This window comes from Oncorhynchus keta, chromosome 22 (genome assembly GCF_023373465.1).
Source record: "Oncorhynchus keta strain PuntledgeMale-10-30-2019 chromosome 22, Oket_V2, whole genome shotgun sequence".
In the NCBI taxonomy this organism is placed as follows: Eukaryota; Metazoa; Chordata; class Actinopteri; order Salmoniformes; family Salmonidae; genus Oncorhynchus; species Oncorhynchus keta.
In genome coordinates this window covers 53,169,887-53,185,411 of record NC_068442.1, presented here as the reverse complement: position 1 = coordinate 53,185,411, position 15,525 = coordinate 53,169,887, and the positions used below count along the sequence as shown (strand labels likewise).

General features: G+C 44.9%; 1 protein-coding gene across 2 annotated transcripts in view; it reads right to left on the bottom strand.

The window, feature by feature from the left end:
• Positions 1–15,525, bottom strand: part of ryk (receptor like tyrosine kinase) — a 158,550-nt gene that overhangs the window by 42,762 nt on the left and 100,263 nt on the right. For both annotated transcript variants that reach the window (XM_052475613.1, XM_052475614.1), the window contains one exon: positions 5,249–5,374. In XM_052475613.1, the coding sequence (XP_052331573.1) occupies positions 5,249–5,374 (126 nt within the window). The remainder of the gene's footprint in view (positions 1–5,248; positions 5,375–15,525) is intronic.

Genomic DNA, 15,525 nt, shown 5'->3' with positions numbered 1-15,525 from the left:
TCTGTGGATACACAACAGATACAGTGTTCTCTTCTCTGTGGATACACAACAGAAACACAGTGTTCTCTTCTCTGTGGATACACAACAGAAACACAGTATTCTCTTCTCTGTGGATACACAGTATTCTCTTCTCTGTGGATACACAACAGATACACAGTGTTCTCTTCTCTGTGGATACACAATAGATACACAGTATTCTCTTCTCTGTGGATACACAACAGATACACAGTATTCTCTTCTCTGTGGATACACAACAGAAACACAGTGTTCTCTTCTCTGTGGATACACAACAGAAACACAGTATTCTCTTCTCTGTGGATACACAGTATTCTCTTCTCTGTGGATACACAACAGATACACAGTATTCTCTTCTCTGTGGATACACAACAGAAACACAGTATTCTCTTCTCTGTGGATACACAACAGAAACACAGTGTTCTCTTCTCTGTGGATACACAACAGAAACACAGTATTCTCTTCTCTGTGGATACACAACAGAAACACAGTATTCTCTTCTCTGTGGATACACAGTATTCTCTTCTCTGTGGATACACAGCAGATACACAGTATTCTCTTCTCTGTGGATACACAACAGAAACACAGTGTTCTCTTCTCCGTGGATACACAGTATTCTCTTCTCTGTGGATACACAACAGAAACACAGTGTTCTCTTCTCTGTGGATACACAACAGAAACACAGTGTTCTCTTCTCTGTGGATACACAACAGAAACACAGTGTTCTCTTCTCTGTGGATACACAACAGAAACACAGTGTTCTCTTCTCTGTGGATACACAACAGAAACACAGTATTCTCTTCTCTGTGGATACACAGTATTCTCTTCTCTGTGGATACACAACAGAAACACAGTGTTCTCTTCTCTGTGGATACACAACAGAAACACAGTGTTCTCTTCTCTGTGGATACACAACAGAAACACAGTATTCTCTTCTCTGTTCTCTTCTCTGTGATGTCATCAGAAGAGAGAGACCACTGCTTGCCTAGAAGTGAGTAACACAGTGAAGGTGTCATCAGCGTCTCTGCACTATAAAACAATGTTTATGTGACAAAGTTCAGACCAAAAAAGGTCTTCGCCAGGACATCACATACAGACCTTGTAATGAATGGTGTTTATTAGGAAATGGAAGTTTGTTTTCAACAATGTGTGTGTTCAACTTTCAGTTGTTTCACAACAAGGTAAAACAATAACATGTATTCATCAGGGATGAATCAGACTCCTCTTTTACGCTGCTGCTACTCTCTGTTTTTATCTATACATATTCACTTTAATAACTCTACCTACAGGTACATATTACCTCAATTACCTCGACTAACCAGTGCCCACACACATTGACTCTGTACCGTAACACCCTGTATATAGCTCCACATTGACTCTGTACCGGTACCCCCTGTATATAGCCTCCACATTGACTCTGTACCGTAACACCCTGTATATAGCCTCCACATTGACTCTGTACCGTAATACCTTGTATATAGCCTCCACATTGACTCTGTACCGTAATACCCTGTATATAGCCTCCACATTGACTCTGTACCGGTACCCCCTGTATATAGCCTCCACATTGACTCTGTACCGTAACACCCTGTATATAGCCTCCACATTGACTCTGTACCGGTACCCCCTGTATATAGCCTCCACATTGACTCTGTACCGTAATACCTTGTATATAGCCTCCACATTGACTCTGTACCGTAAAACCCTGTATATAGTCTCCACATTGACTCTGTACCGTAACACCCTGTATATAGCCTCCACATTGACTCTGTACCGTAACACCCTGTATATAGCCTCCACATTGACTCTGTACCGTAATACCCTGTATATAACCTCCACATTGACTCTGTACCGTAACACCCTGCATATAGCCTCCACATTGACTCTGTACCGTAACACCCTGTATATAGCCTCCACATTGACTCTGTACCGTAACACCCTGTATATAGCCTCCACATTGACTCTGTACCGTAACACCCTGTATATAGTCTCCACATTGACTCTGTACCGTAACACCCTGTATACAGCCTCCACATTGACTCTGTACCGTAACACCCTGTATATAGCCTCCACATTGACTCTGTACCGTAACACCCTGTATACAGCCTCCACATTGACTCTGTACCGTAACACCCTGTATATAGCCTCCACATTGACTCTGTACCGGTACCCCCTGTATATAGCCTCCACATTGACTCTGTACCGGTACCCCCTGTATATAGCCTCCACATTGACTCTGTACCGTAATACCTTGTATATAGCCTCCACATTGACTCTGTACCGTAACACCCTGTATATAGCCTCCACATTGACTCTGTACCGGTACCCCCTGTATATAGCCTCCACATTGACTCTGTACCGTAACACCTTGTATATAGCCTCCACATTGACTCTGTACCGTAATACCTTGTATATAGCCTCCACATTGACTCTGTACCGTAACACCTTGTATATAGCCTCCACATTGACTCTGTACCGTAACACCCTGTATATAGCCTCCACATTGACTCTGTACCGGTACCCCCTGTATATAGCCTCCACATTGACTCTGTACCGGTACCCCCTGTATATAGCCTCCACATTGACTCTGTACCGGTACCCCCTGTATATAGCCTCCACATTGACTCTGTACCGTAATACCTTGTATATAGCCTCCACATTGACTCTGTACCGTAACACCTTGTATATAGCCTCCACATTGACTCTGTACCGTAATACCTTGTATATAGCCTCCACATTGACTCTGTACCGTAACACCCTGTATATAGCCTCCACATTGACTCTGTACCGGTACCCCCTGTATATAGCCTCCACATTGACTCTGTACCGGTACCCCCTGTATATAGCCTCCACATTGACTCTGTACCGTAATACCTTGTATATAGCCTCCACATTGACTCTGTACCGTAATACCTTGTATATAGCCTCCACATTGACTCTGTACCGTAACACCTTGTATATAGCCTCCACATTGACTCTGTACCGTAATACCTTGTATATAGCCTCCACATTGACTCTGTACCGTAACACCTTGCCACTATATACAGGGTGTTAAAATACTTAACACGTTTTTCTTCATAACTTCTTAAAGCTGTTAAGTTGTTGTTTGAGGAAGCATTTCACCGGAGTATTCGGAGTGACTTCATGTGATTCATTTATAACATTTGATCACACTTGATTATATGCCCTTCCTAACTGGCACCCTACATAGTGCAGTAACATAAGACTCTGGTCTAAAGTAGTGCACTATATAGGGAATAGGGCTCTGGTGTAAAGTAGTGCACTATATAGGGAATAGGGCTCTGGTCTAAAGTAGTGCACTATATAGGGAATAGGACTCTGGTCTAAAGTAGTGCACTATATAGGGAATAGTGTGCCATAGGGCTCTGGTCTAAAGTAGTGCACTATATAGGGAATAGGACTCTGGTCTAAAGTAGTGCACTATATAGGGAATAGGGCTCTGGTCTATAGTAGTGCACTATATAGGGAATAGGGCTCTGGTCTAAAGTAGTGCACTATATAGGGAATAGGGCTCTGGTCTATAGTAGTGCACTATATAGGGAATAGGACTCTGGTCTAAAGTAGTGCACTATATAGGGAATAGGGCTCTGGTCTATAGTAGTGCACTATATATGGAATAGGACTCTGGTCTAAAGTAGTGCACTATATATGGAATAGGACTCTGGTCTAAAGTAGTGCACTATATAGGGAATAGGGCTCTGGTCTAAAGTAGTGCACTATATAGGGAATAGGACTCTGGTCTAAAGTAGTGCACTATATAGGGAATAGGGCTCTGGTCTAAAGTAGTGCACTATATAGGGAATAGGGCTCTGGTCTAAAGTAGTGCACTATATAGGGAATAGGGCTCTGGTCTAAAGTAGTGCACTATATAGGGAATAGGACTCTGGTCTAAAGTAGTGCACTATATAGGGAATAGTGTGCCATAGGGCTCTGGTCTAAAGTAGTGCACTATATAGGGAATAGGACTCTGGTCTAAAGTAGTGCACTATATAGGGAATAGTGTGCCATAGGGCTCTGGTCTAAAGTAGTGCACTATATAGGGAATAGGGTGCCATTTGGGACGTACAACACACACCTTGGCTGGTGTTAGTAGGAAACGGGAGCTGGTGGTTGGACAGTGTGTTCTGCCGTCTCCAGTTTCACAACATGTTCAGCCCATTACACCAGAAATAATGGTTTGGGTCAGAGCATTTATTCCCCTGTAGAGAACAACAGATCTAAACGGACAAGTTGTACCATTTAGCTCTCAACGTGTGTGTGTGTGTGTGTGTGTGTGTGTGTGTGTGTGTGTGTGTGTGTGTGTGTGTGTGTGTTTCATAAAGTAGACTTATTCCAACAGAAAATCAAAATAGATTTTTTTCCCCTCACCCGTCTACACACACAATTCCCCATAACGACAAAGTGCTAACCTTATTTTTAGACATTTAAGCAAATATATTGAAAATTAAATACATAAATCTCTAATTTTCATAAGTACGTAAGTTCAAAGTCAATACTTTGTCTAAGATCTCTCCACACCTGGATTGTATAACATTTGCCCATTATTCTTCTCTAAATTCTTTAAGCTCTGCCAAATTGGCTGTTGATCATTGTTAGACAAACCTTTTCTGGCCTTGCCATAGCTGAACAGTAACTTGGCCTCAGGAACATTCACTGTCTCCTTGGTAAACAACTCCAGTGTGTAGTTGGCCATGTGTTTTAGGTTATTGTCCTGCTGAAAGGTGAATTCTTCTTCCAGAGTCTTGTGGAAAACAGACAACCAGCTTTTCCCTCAATGATTTTGCCTGCGCTCAACTCCATTCCATTTTTTTAAATCCTGAAACTCTGCAGTCCTCAACGATTACAAGCATAGGGGCGACAGCATAGCCAAGTGGTTAGAGCATTGGACTCGTAACCGGAAGGTTACTGTGTGTGTGTGTGTGCATTGCGTTACCCTTGTGTGTGTGTGTGTGTGTGTGTGTGTGTGTGTGTGTGTGTGTGTGGGGTGTGTGCATTGCGTTACCGTTGTGTGTGTGTGTGTGTGTGTGTGTGTGGTGTGTGCATAGTGTTACCTTTGTGTGTGTGTGTGTGGTGTGTACCTTACATTACCTTCATGTGTGTGTGTGTGTGTGTGTGTGTGTGTATAGTGTTACATTCGTGCAGAACATGTGTGTGTGTGTGTGCATAGCGTTACCTTCGTGCAGGACATGTGTGTGTGTGTGCATAGCGTTACCTTCGTGCAGGACGTCCCGTAGAGTGACTCTCAGTCTGGAGATGGAGATGTCTTTGACCTTGGCTTTGGCTTCCAGCAGGCTAACACTTCTCAGGTCGTTCTTCTCAATACGTAGTGATGGGTAGCCTAGGAGAGAGAAATACATATATTTATATAAAGTTGAAGTCAGAAGTTTACATACACCTTCGCCAAATACATTTCAACTCACTTTTTCACAATTCCTGACATGTAATCCTAGTAAAAAAAGCACTGTTTTAGGTCAGTTGGGATCACCACTTTAATAGTAGAGAGAATTATTTATTTCAGCTTTTATTTCTTTCATCACATTCCCAGTGGGTCAGAAGTTGACATGCACTCAATTAGTATTTGGTAGCATTGCCTTTAAATGGTTTAACTTGGGTCAAACGTTTGGGATAGCCTTCCACAAGCTTCCCACAATAAATTGGGTGAATTTTTGCCCATTCCTCCTGACAGAGCTGGTGTAACTGAGTCAGGTTTGTAGGCCTCCTTGCTCGCACACACTTTTTCAGTTATGCCCACAAATTGTCTATAGGATTGAGGTCGTGGCTTTGTGATGGCCACTCCAATACCTTGTCCTTGGAGTCATTGTCCATTTGGAAGACCCATTTGCGACTAAGCTTTAACTTCCTGACTGATATCTTGAGATGTTGCTTCAATATATTCACATAATTTTCCTTCCTCATGAGGCCATCTATTTTATGAAGTGCACCAGTCACTCCTGTAGCAAAGCACCCGCACAACATGATGCTGCCACCCCCGTGCTTCACGGTTGGGATGGTGTTCTTCGGCTTGCAAGCCTCCCCCTTTTTCCTCCAAACATAACGATGGTCATTATGGCCAAACAGTTCTATTTTTGTTTCATCAGACTAGAGGACATTTCTCCAAAAAGTACGATCTTTGTCCCCATGTGCAGTTGCAAACCGTAGTCTGGCTTTTTTATGGCGGTTTTGGAGCAGTGGCTTCTTCCTTGCTGAGCGACCTTTCAGGTTATGTCGATACAGGACTCGTTTTACTGTGGATATAGATACGTTTGTACCTGTTTCCTCCAGCATCTTCCCAAGGTCCTTTGCTGTTGTTCTGGGAATGATTTGCACTTTTCCCACCAAAGTTCATCTCTACGAGACAGAACGTGTCTCCTTCCTGAGCGTTATAACGGCTGGGTTGGCCCAATGTTGTTTATACTTGCTTACTATTGCTTGTACAGATGAACGTGGTAAATTTCTGACCCACTGGAATTGTGATATGGTGAAATATAAGTAAAATAATCTGTCTGTAAACAATTGTTGGAAAATTGACTTGTGTCATGCACAAAGTAGATGTCCTAACCGACTTGCCAAAACTAGAGTTTGTTAACATGAAATTTGTGGAGTGGTTGAAAAATGAGTTTTAATGACTCCACCTTAAGTGTATGTAAACTTACCACTTCACCTGTACATATACAGACATACATTAAGTCAGTTAGCGTGAGTGAGTTTGAATTAGACCCACAACGTTAGAACAAATTTCAGCATTCAGCTCAAAGAGTTTATAAAAACCATGTCTAGGACTGAATCAGCCTGTAAACTAACTGCAATAGAAATCAGCCCTTAAAACTAACTGCAATAGAAATCAGCCTATAAACTAACTGCAATAGAAATCAGCCTGTAAACTAACTGCAATAGAAATCAGCCTGTAAACTAACTGCAATAGAAATCAGCCTGTAAACTAACTGCAATAGAAATCAGCCTGTAAACTAACTGCAATAGAAATCAGCCTGTAAACTAACTGCAATAGTAATCAGCCTGTAAACTAACTGCAATAGTAATCAGCCTGTAAACTAACTGCAATAGAAATCAGCCTGTAAACTAACTGCAATAGAAATCAGCCCTTAAAACCGACTGCAGCCAATCAAAAGAAGAGAAAGACAAATCAGGTTGATTGGCTGCATCTCATCTCATACGGTTCAGCGGTATTACAACACCCTGTTTCATAACATTACAGCTCTTCTCAGCACACAGACATTACAGTACGTTCACATTTGACGGCTATCAGTGCACTAACTAAAGTAATAATACTAGTAATTAAGAACATTGACATGCCACAACAATGACATCAGCTCCCCCACCGCAGGGATATAACTATACAACCCTTTCTATAACACTGTATCCCTCTACGCTGTGTACACAACATGTCAACGATGACAAATAACACATTACGGTATACCAATGTTATACAACGGGTGGTGTCTAATCCTGGATGCTGATTGGTTAAAACCGCATTCCAGACGGTCTCTATTCAAACAGTTAACACCGGCTAAGACGCTGAAATGCCTATTTACTCTGTTCCATCTGACTGCTGCAGTCCACTGTCTCATCAGCCCAGCCAGGCAATTTATAAACTTGAGCTCCACTGTAAAATGCATCTAGACATCATCTCCCATTTCTTTTAGACTAGGAATTGGTTTTCAATAGAGGAGATTAGTATAAACCTTGTCTGTCTCTCTGACGTTTTAATATTGAAGCATGGCAACAGAACATTTAGAACGAACGACTGGGTTGCGTCTCTGGCAACCGAACCGCTAGAACGAACGACTGGGTTGCGTCTCTGGCAACCAAACCGCTAGAACGAACGATCAGCCGGCTTAAATGTGTCTGGACTATCTCGTGGAAGAATGAAACCGTATGAATAAATTCATCAAAATAACGTATTTAATGAAAATATGTCAATCATTTTAATATTTCGCTACCCCATTGAATAAAAGAGATAATGCCCTGGAAGCATTATCTGTTTGGAGGATATATTATCATGGTTTGCCGTTCCGAAGACGAACAGATGCCAGCATATCCTCCAAACACCGGCTTCGAGGATATTACCACTTACTGGTAACATGTCTGTGGAGACAGATAACACAGAACCTCAGACACACAGACTGGTTATAAAGACTGGTTAACCATTTATACAGACTGGAACAGAGAAGACAGACTGGTTAACCATTGATAAAGACTGGAACAGAGAAGACAGGCTGGTTAACCATTTATAAAGACTGGTTAACCATTTATAAAGACTGAACAGAGAAGACAGGCTGGTTAACCATTTATAAAGACTGAACAGAGAAGACAGGCTGGTTAACCATTTATAAAGACTGGAACAGAGAAGACAGGCTGGTTAACCATTTATAAAGACTGGTTAACCATTTATAAAGACTGAACAGAGAAGACAGGCTGGTTAACCATTTATAAAGACTGGAACAGAGAAGACAGACTGGTTATAAAGACTGGTTAACCATTTATAAAGACTGAACAGAGACAGGCTGGTTAACCATTTATAAAGACTGGAACAGAGAAGACAGGCTGGTTAACCATTTATAAAGACTGGAACAGAGAAGACAGGCTGGTTAACCATTTATAAAGAGAAGGTTAACCATTTATAAAGACTGAACAGAGAAGACAGGCTGGTTAACCATTTATAAAGACTGGAACAGAGAAGACAGGCTGGTTAACCATTTATAAAGACTGAAACAGAGAAGACAGACTGGTTAACCATTTATAAAGACTGGAAACAGAGAAGACAGACTGGTTAACCATTTATAAAGACTGGAACAGAGAAGACAGGCTGGTTAACCATTTATAAAGACTGAAACAGAGAAGACAGGCTGGTTAACCATTTATAAAGACTGGAACAGAGAAGACAGGCTGGTTAACCATTTATAAAGACTGGAACAGAGAAGACAGGCTGGTTAACCATTTATAAAGACTGGAACAGAGAAGACAGACTGGTTAACCATTTATAAAGACTGAACAGAGAAGACAGGCTGGTTAACCATTTATAAAGACTGAACAGAGAAGACAGGCTGGTTAACCATTTATAAAGACTGAACAGAGAAGACAGGCTGGTTAACCATTTATAAAGACTGGAACAGAGAAGACAGGCTGGTTAACCATTTATAAAGACTGAACAGAGAAGACAGGCTGGTTAACCATTTATAAAGACTGGAACAGAGAAGACAGACTGGTTAACCATTTATAAAGACTGAACAGAGAAGACAGGCTGGTTAACCATTTATACAGACTGGTTATAAAGACTGGTTAACCATTTATAAAGACTGGAACAGAGAAGACAGGCTGGTTATAAAGACTGGTTAACCATTTATAAAGACTGGAACAGAGAAGACAGACTGGTTAACCATTTATAAAGACTGGAACAGAGAAGACAGACTGGTTATAAAGACTGGTTAACCATTTATAAAGACTGGAACAGAGAAGACAGACTGGTTAACCATTGATAAAGACTGGAACAGAGAAGACAGGCTGGTTAACCATTGATAAAGACTGGAACAGAGAAGACAGGCTGGTTAACCATTTATAAAGACTGGAACAGAGAAGACAGGCTGGTTAACCATTGATAAAGACTGGAACAGAGAAGACAGGCTGGTTAACCATTTATAAAGACTGGTTAACCATTTATAAAGACTGAACAGAGAAGACAGGCTGGTTAACCATTTATAAAGACTGGAACAGAGAAGACAGACTGGTTATAAAGACTGGTTAACCATTTATAAAGACTGAACAGAGAAGACAGGCTGGTTAACCATTTTCCGGGCGGTGTTGCAGCCGGCCGTGACCGGGAGACCCATGAGGTGGCGCACAATTGGACTATGGGAGGAATTCGGCCGGCTGGGGTGTCCTTGTCCCCTTGCGCTCTAGCGACTCTTTGTGGCACGCTGACCACAGTCGCCAACTGAACAGCGTTTCCTCCGACACATTGATGCGGCTGGCTTCCGGGTTAAGCTTGCAGTGTGTCAAGAAGCAGTGCGGCTTTGCAGGGTAATGTTTAGGAGGACACACTGCTCTCGACCTTCGCCTCTCCTGAGTCAGGAGTCACAGCGATGGGACAAGACTGTAACTACCAATTGGATATCACGGAAAATCAGAAGGTGAGTTGAGCAATCAGACTGGCGTTAAAGCTACAATCAATTTGTGTTTGAGAACAGCAGCAGAAACCAATTAGACTATCATTCATCTAAATGACCCAAAAAATGCATGGAAATATTTCCCAGACTGCATGTTTTAAGAACCACTAGAAAAAAAAAAACTTCACTCTAAGCAGGGACAGCTGGAATGTAATTACACCAGTCCAGGACAAGCTGAACTAAGCTAAGCCCCAGGGATGCATGAGGATGGAAATGTCCTGCATACTAGAGAACATCCATCCTATTCAATGGTTTATATATATATATGTTCCTTGTTGTTTTGAAGCCACCGTGCCTCTATATAAAAATAAAACACTGCTCAAAAAAATAAAGGGAACACTTAAACAACACAATGTAACTCCAAGTCAATCACACTTCTGTGAAATCAAACTGTCCACTTCGGAAGCAACACTGATTGACAATAAATTTCACATGCTGTTGTGCAAATGGAATAGACAACAGGTGGAAATTCTAGGCAATTAGCAAGACACCCCCAATAAAGGAGTGGTTCTCCAGGTGGGGACCACAGACCACTTCTCAGTTCCTATGCTTCCTGGCTGATGTTTTGGTCACTTTTGAATGCTGGCGGTGCTTTCACTCTAGTGGTAGCATGAAACAGAGTCTACAACTCACACAAGTGGCTCAGGTAGTGCAGCTAATGCAGGATGGTACATCAAGGCGAGCTGTGGCAAGAAGGTTTGCTGTGTCTGTCAGAGTAGTGTCCAGAGCATGGAGGCGCTACCAAGAGACAGGCCAGTACATCAGGAGACGTGGAGGAGGCCGTAGGAGGGCAACAACCCAGCAGCAGGACCGCTACCTCCGCCTTTGTGCAAGGAGGAGCAGGAGGAGCACTGCCAGAGCCCTGCAAAATAACCTCCAGCAGGCCACAAATGGGCATGTGTCTGCTAAAACAGTCAGAAACAGACTCCATGAGGGTGGTATGAGGGCCCGACGTCCACAGGTGGGGGTTGTGCTTACAGCCCAACACCGTGCAGGACGTTTGGTATTTGCCAGAGAACACAGTACAGGCCACGGTGTAACGCTCATTCCTTTGACGATAAACTCGAATCCGAACATCACCCCTGGTGAGACAAAACCGTGACTCGTCAGTGAAGAGCACTTTTTACCAGTCCTGTCTGGTCCAGCGACGGTGGGTTTATGCCCATAGGCGACGTTGTTGCCAGTCCTCTCTGGTCCAGCGACGGTGGGTTTGTGCCCATAGGCGACGTTGTTGACGGTGATGTCTGGTGAGGACCTGCCTTACAACAGGCCTACAAGCCCTCAGTCCAGCCTCTCTCAGCCTATTGCGGACAGTCTGAGGACTGATGGAGGGATTGTGCGTTCCTGGTGTTACTCGGGCAGTTGTTGTTGCCATCCTGTACCTGTCCTGCTGGTGTGATGTTCGGATGTACCAATCCTGTGCAGGTGTTGTTACACGTGGTCTGTCACTGCGAGGATGATCAGCTGTCCGTCCTGTCTCCCTGTAGCTCTGTCTTAGGTGTCTCACAGTACGGACTTTGCAATTTATTTACCTGGCCACATCTGCAGTCCACATGCCTCCTTGCAGCATGCCTAAGGCACATTCATGCAGATGAGCAGGGACCCTGAGCATCTTTCTTTTGGTGTTTTTCAGAGATGGTAGAAAGGCCTCTTTAGTGTCAGAGCGTTGGACTAGCAACCGAAAGGTTGCAAGTTCGAATCCCCGACCTGACAAGGTACAAATCTGTCGTTATGCCCCTGAACAGGCAGTTAACCCACTGTTCCTAGGCCGTCATTGAAAATAAGAATTTGTTCTTAACCGACTTGCCTGGTTAAATAAATAATTAAATTTCCTACCGTCTGTAAGCTGTTAGTGTCTTAACGACCGTTCCACAGGTGCATGTTCATTAATTGTTTATGGGTCATTGAACGAGCATGGGGAAACAGTGTTAAAACCCTTTACAATGAAGATCTGTGAAGTTATTTGGATTTTTACGAATTATCTTTGAAAGACAGGGTCCTGAAAAAGGGACGTTTCTTTTGTTGTTGCTGAGTTTAGAAACAAAACATAAAAGGCTCGATAATTCATCATGTTAACTGACTGATGTCATCTCATAGAACACTATAAGACCTCCTAAGTCTACAACCTCAGATGTTATTTTCAGAACTTTCCCCCATAGGGATGGCTAAACGAACCAGAGGTAATTAATTTCCTGGTTTTAGGACTACAAGTTGGCGAGCTCTTTATAGGACGTTCCAACTCAACTCTGGAAGTTACACTGTTTTTTCATTGTTCCCCTCTAATCAGGGACTGGTTTAGACCTGGGACACCAGGTGGGTGATCCCCCTCTAATCAGGGACTGGTTTAGACCTGGGACACCAGGTGGGTGATTCCCCTCTAATCAGGGACTGGTTTAGACCTGGGACACCAGGTGGGTGATCCCCCTCTAATCAGGGACTGGTTTAGACCTGGGACACCAGGTGGGTGATTCCCCTCTAATCAGGGACTGGTTTAGACCTGGGACACCAGGTGGGTGATCCCCCTCTAATCAGGGACTGGTTTAGACCTGGGACACCAGGTGGGTGATTCCCCTCTAATCAGGGACTGGTTTAGACCTGGGACACCAGGGACTGGGTGGGGGTGATTCCCCTCTAATCAGGGACTGGTTTAGACCTGGGACACCAGGTGGGTGATTCCCCCTAATCAGGGACTGGTTTAATCAGGTGGGGGACTGGTTTAGACCTGGGACACCAGGTGGGTGATTCCCCTCTAATCAGGGACTGGTTTAGACCTGGGACACCAGGTGGGTGATCCCCCTCTAATCAGGGACTGGTTTAGACCTGGGACACCAGGTGGGTGATTCCCCTCTAATCAGGGACTGGTTTAGACCTGGGACACCAGGTGGGTGATCCCCCTCTAATCAGGGACTGGTTTAGACCTGGGACACCAGGTGGGTGATTCCCCTCTAATCAGGGACTGGTTTAGACCTGGGACACCAGGTGGGTGATTCCCCTCTAATCAGGGACTGGTTTAGACCTGGGACACCAGGTGGGTGATTCCCCTCTAATCAGGGACTGGTTTAGACCTGGGACACCAGGTGGGTGATTCCCCTCTAATCAGGGACTGATTTAGACCTGGGACACCAGGTGTGTGATTCCCCCTCTAATCAGGGTCTGATTTAGACCTGGGACACCAGGTGGGTGATTCCCCTCTAATCAGGGTCTGGTTTAGACCTGGGACACCAGGTGGGTGATTCCCCTCTAATCAGGGACTGGTTTAGACCTGGGACACCAGGTGGGTGATTCCCCTCTAATCAGGGACTGGTTTAGACCTGGGACACCAGGTGGGTGATTCCCCTCTAATCAGGGACTGGTTTAGACCTGGGACACCAGGTGGGTGATTCCCCTCTAATCAGGGACTGGTTTAGACCTGGGACACCAGGTGGGTGATTCCCCTCTAATCAGGGACTGGTTTAGACCTGGGACACCAGGTGGGTGATTCCCCTCTAATCAGGGACTGGTTTAGACCTGGGACACCAGGTGGGTGATTCCCCTCTAATCAGGGACTGGTTTAGACCTGGGACACCAGGTGGGTGATTCCCCTCTAATCAGGGACTGGTTTAGACCTGGGACACCAGGTGGGTGATTCCCCTCTAATCAGGGACTGGTTTAGACCTGGGACACCAGGTGGGTGATTCCCCTCTAATCAGGGACTGGTTTAGACCTGGGACACCAGGTGGGTGATTCCCCTCTAATCAGGGACTGGTTTAGACCTGGGACACCAGGTGGGTGATTCCCCTCTAATCAGGGACTGGTTTAGACCTGGGACACCAGGTGGGTGATTCCCCTCTAATCAGGGCCTGGATTTAGACCTGGGACACCAGGTGGGTGATTCCCCTCTAATCAGGGACTGGTTTAGACCTGGGACACCAGGTGGGTGATTCCCCTCTAATCAGGGACTGGTTTAGACCTGGGACACCAGGTGGGTGATTCCCCTCTAATCAGGGACTGGTTTAGACCTGGGACACCAGGTGGGTGATTCCCCTCTAATCAGGGACTGGTTTAGACCTGGGACACCAGGTGGGTGATTCCCCTCTAATCAGGGACTGGTTTAGACCTGGGACACCAGGTGGGTGATTGGGACACCCCCTCTAATCAGGGACTGGTTTAGACCTGGGACACCAGGTGGGTGATTCCCCTCTAATCAGGGACTGGTTTAGACCTGGGACACCAGGTGGGTGATTCCCCTCTAATCAGGGACTGGTTTAGACCTGGGACACCTGGTTTCAGACCTGGGACACCAGGTGGGTGATTCCCTCTAATCAGGGACTGGTTTAGACCTGGGACACCAGGTGGGTGATTCCCCTCTAATCAGGGACTGGTTTAGACCTGGGACACCAGGTGGGTGATTCCCCTCTAATCAGGGACTGGTTTAGACCTGGGACACCAGGTGGGTGATTCCCCTCTAATCAGGGACTGGTTTAGACCTGGGACACCAGGTGGGTGATTCCCCTCTAATCAGGGACTGATTTAGACCTGGGACACCAGGTGGGTGATTCCCCTCTAATCAGGGACTGGTTTAGACCTGGGACACCAGGTGGGTGATTCCCCTCTAATCAGGGACTGGTTTAGACCTGGGACACCAGGTGGGTGATTCCCCTCTAATCAGGGACTGGTTTAGACCTGGGACACCAGGTGGGTGATTCCCCTCTAATCAGGGACTGGTTTAGACCTGGGACACCAGGTGGGTGATTCCCCCTCTAATCAGGGACTGGTTTAGAACAAAAAACACCAGTCTGGGGACCTAATCAGGGACTAAGAGTTGAGACCTTGGACGAGCCCAAAAGAAAAAGGGTGATTCCCCTGATGAATCAAGAACCTCAATCACATGACCAGGGTGATTCCCCCGTGAATCAGGACTTGGTTTGTGCCTAATTATACCAGAGGCTTGATAATCCACAATCAGGGACTGCCAGGGTCCTGACCAGGACCAAGAAGTCAGACCACATCGAGCTGATCCTGGCCCAACGCCACTGGCTACTGGTCAACTACAGGATCCACATCAAAATCCTCATGCTTGTATTTAAAGCCTTGAATGGACTTATATTTATTATTGATTGCGATTGCTGCCTTGGCAGCAGCTACTCTTCCTGGGGTTTATTATGGATCCCCATTAGTTCCTGCCAAGGCAGCAGCTACTCTTCCTGGGGTTTATTATGGATCCCCATTAGTTCCTGCCAAGGCAGCAGCTACTCTTCCTGGGGTTTATTATGGATCCCCATTAGTTCCTGTCAAGGCAGCAGCTAGTCAGACCACAAGTGATCCTGCC